This window comes from Oncorhynchus masou, chromosome 21, assembly GCF_036934945.1.
Source record: "Oncorhynchus masou masou isolate Uvic2021 chromosome 21, UVic_Omas_1.1, whole genome shotgun sequence".
Classification (NCBI taxonomy): Eukaryota; Metazoa; Chordata; class Actinopteri; order Salmoniformes; family Salmonidae; genus Oncorhynchus; species Oncorhynchus masou.
The window spans coordinates 55,451,200-55,453,923 of NC_088232.1; the positions used below are offsets into that span (position 1 = coordinate 55,451,200).

General features: G+C 44.1%; 1 protein-coding gene across 1 annotated transcript; it reads right to left on the reverse strand.

Moving 5' to 3' along the window:
- Positions 1 to 1,426: 1,426 nt before the first annotated feature.
- Positions 1,427 to 2,430, reverse strand: LOC135507546 (homeobox protein not2-like). Its single transcript, XM_064927052.1, has 3 exons — positions 2,043 to 2,430; positions 1,754 to 1,926; positions 1,427 to 1,588 (listed from the first exon to the last, which is right to left on the reverse strand). The coding sequence occupies exons 1-3, from the start codon at positions 2,428 to 2,430 to the stop codon at positions 1,427 to 1,429; spliced, it is 723 nt and encodes a 240-aa protein (XP_064783124.1).
- Between the last annotated feature and the right edge of the window lie 294 nt (positions 2,431 to 2,724).

Here is a 2,724-nt window from a genome sequence, read left to right on the forward strand (position 1 = left end):
AACATCTAGTGGAAAGCCTTCCCAGAAGAGTGGAGGCTGTTAGAGCAGCAATGTTCCAACATCTAGTGAAAAGCCTTCCCAGAAGAGCGGAGGCTGTTATAGCAGCAATGTTCCAACATCTAGTGGAAAGCCTTCCCAGAAGAGTGGAGGCTGTTATAGCAGCAATGTCCCAACATCTAGTGGAAAGCCTTCCCAGAAGAGTGGAGGCTGTTAGAGCAGTAAAGGGGGACCAACTCCATATTAAAGCCTTCCCAGAAGAGTGGAGGCTGTTGTAGCAGTAAAGGGGGGACCAACTCCATATTAAAGCCTTCCCAGAAGAGTGGAGGCTGTTATAGCAGCAATGTTCCAACATCTAGTGGAAAGCCTTCCCAGAAGAGTGGAGGCAGTTAGAGCAGTAAAGGGGGGACCATCTCCATATTGACACCAATGATTTTGGAATCAGATGTTTGACAAGCTGGTGTCCACATACTTTTGGCAACATAGTGTATTTCCCTCAGTTTACAGAGACCCATAAAACATTTGAAAATAAATCCAATTTTGACCTGTTACCACAAGAAAATGGCACCCAGTGAAGAACAAACACCATTGTAAATACAACCCATATTTATGTTTATATAATTCCCTTTTGTACTTAAACACATTGTTACAACACTGTACATTGCGATAATATTTTAAATAATGTATATTATTTTGAAACTTTTGTGAGTGCAAGGTTTACTGTTCATTTCGGATTTCCTATTCCACCTATGTTCATCATCTGTTTAACTTGCTTTGGCAATGTAAACATATGTTTTCCATGCCAATAAAACCCCTTGGGGGGGGGGGGGCTAGAAATAAAATAATGATTATTTCACCCTCCCAAAATACCATGAAATTGCTCTGCATTTCAATTTTATATCGTCTAGAATAGACAGTGCTCTCTAAAATAGTACAAATGCTGATATGCTTTGTTTAATTTCTCTTAAATTCCACCAAAAATAGAAATGAACCTGAAATAATAAATGATTCTACCAACTCAACGTCTTTGACATTAGTTTGCTTCGCGATATAACCCGATTCAAACGTTCAATTCAAAGTTCTTATTTAGCCTAAGATGTTCTCTCAACCTCTACTTCAATGTGTTTTCGCGGATATGATTGTTTTAAAACAGTACTGGGATAAGAAATGGCTCAAAATTTAGAAAATATATTTATTGAATATGTCAATCAAAATATACAAACGTTTGAATTCACAGAGACACTCTCATAAGAGCAATAAAGTAAGAAACATCGTTTAAATATAGAACTATACATCTATTAATTAAATATTTATACAGTAATGGGTGGTGTGGTCCTCGGCTCCGTGTCTTGAGCGGTGTATACAGATGCCCGGTTCTGTGGTCCAAGACCGGTCAGCAGTAGTCAGGGAGCCCGTCTTTATGCACATCTTATCCGTCTGAGAAATCGATCTCCTCCGCCTCCTCCCCCAGACCTTGAGAACCAGGACTCTTCACTGGGGTGGCCAGGCCCAGTTTAACCAGCTTGTTCTGCTGTTGCTCCAGACTCTGCTTGCGCCATTTGATGCGTCGATTCTGGAACCACACTTTAACCTGAAAATAAGAAAAGGAATTTTGGTTTTAAGGATTTTTTTTACGTTATAAACGTCAGTGCCAATCGTATTATCATTCTCAGTCTCATTCTTAAAAAACTATTAAATTGGGGCTTTGCTTTAGTTCAAAGAAAGTTTGCAGTTTGAGTTGGAATCTGGTTTGTACCTGAGCCTCTGTGAGCTGCAGACCCGAAGCCAGAAGGAACCTCTCCGAGCCGACCATGTACTGCTGCCGGGAGAACTCCTTCTCCAGACGGTCCAACTGCTCGTTGGTGAAGCTGGTGCGCATCCGCTTGGATTTCCCTTCCTTGTGTTTGAATGAGTGGGACATTGATAGACCTCTTTCTGTGAAGGAAAGAGATGGACAACAGTTTAAAACCCATGTCGGACTTTTCTTTAGGCCATTGTGTTTAGTTTGGATCATTGAATAAGTTAGAATGGCACGTTAGATTGACATTTACCGTGTGCGTAAAAGGCCCCATGGCATGAGAACGGCGGACAGCAGTAGACAGAGTATCCGGGTTGTGTGTGACTGTGCACCGGCGTGTGCAGCATGTTGGGCGAGTAGAGGTACTGGGGCAGCGCTGAGCTCATCTGGGTCTGGAAGGGATGTAGTGGCGCTGTCGGTTGGTATTTGAGTCTACAGTGAATGGGACTCGTTCGGTCTATGTGTGTCTCCGACGGCTTGGCGAGCAGGGCGTCAATGGTGAAAGATTTCCCGCTGGCAGGCTTGGTCGCCGCTGCGCACTGGCTACTGTTGCGCTGTGGATAGAGCGAAGCGTAATGGCGCATGGCGGAGTGCCCGTACGCTCCCACTCCTGTTGGTCTGTTCGGTACTTGCATGCTGTCAGTCGTGATGGAAAAAGGAAAAGCGAGGAAAACAAAGTTAATGTCCAACGTAGGCTGTTTCTCCTGGTGCAGCGAGGAGAGTAGTACTGCTCTCAACTGAAACAGGTCCCTCTTTATACCCTCTCCGGACCTCGAGGTGTCAACAGCCCCCCCAGCGGGTCTTTGTCTTTCTAAGTAGCAGATGAGAGGAACGAGCATCCCTACAACCTATCCAATTCATTGATGGTGTAGTACAAGCTGGGCCTGTCAAATACCCTAATAGGACAAGATTCTGGGAGCTCGAGCTCT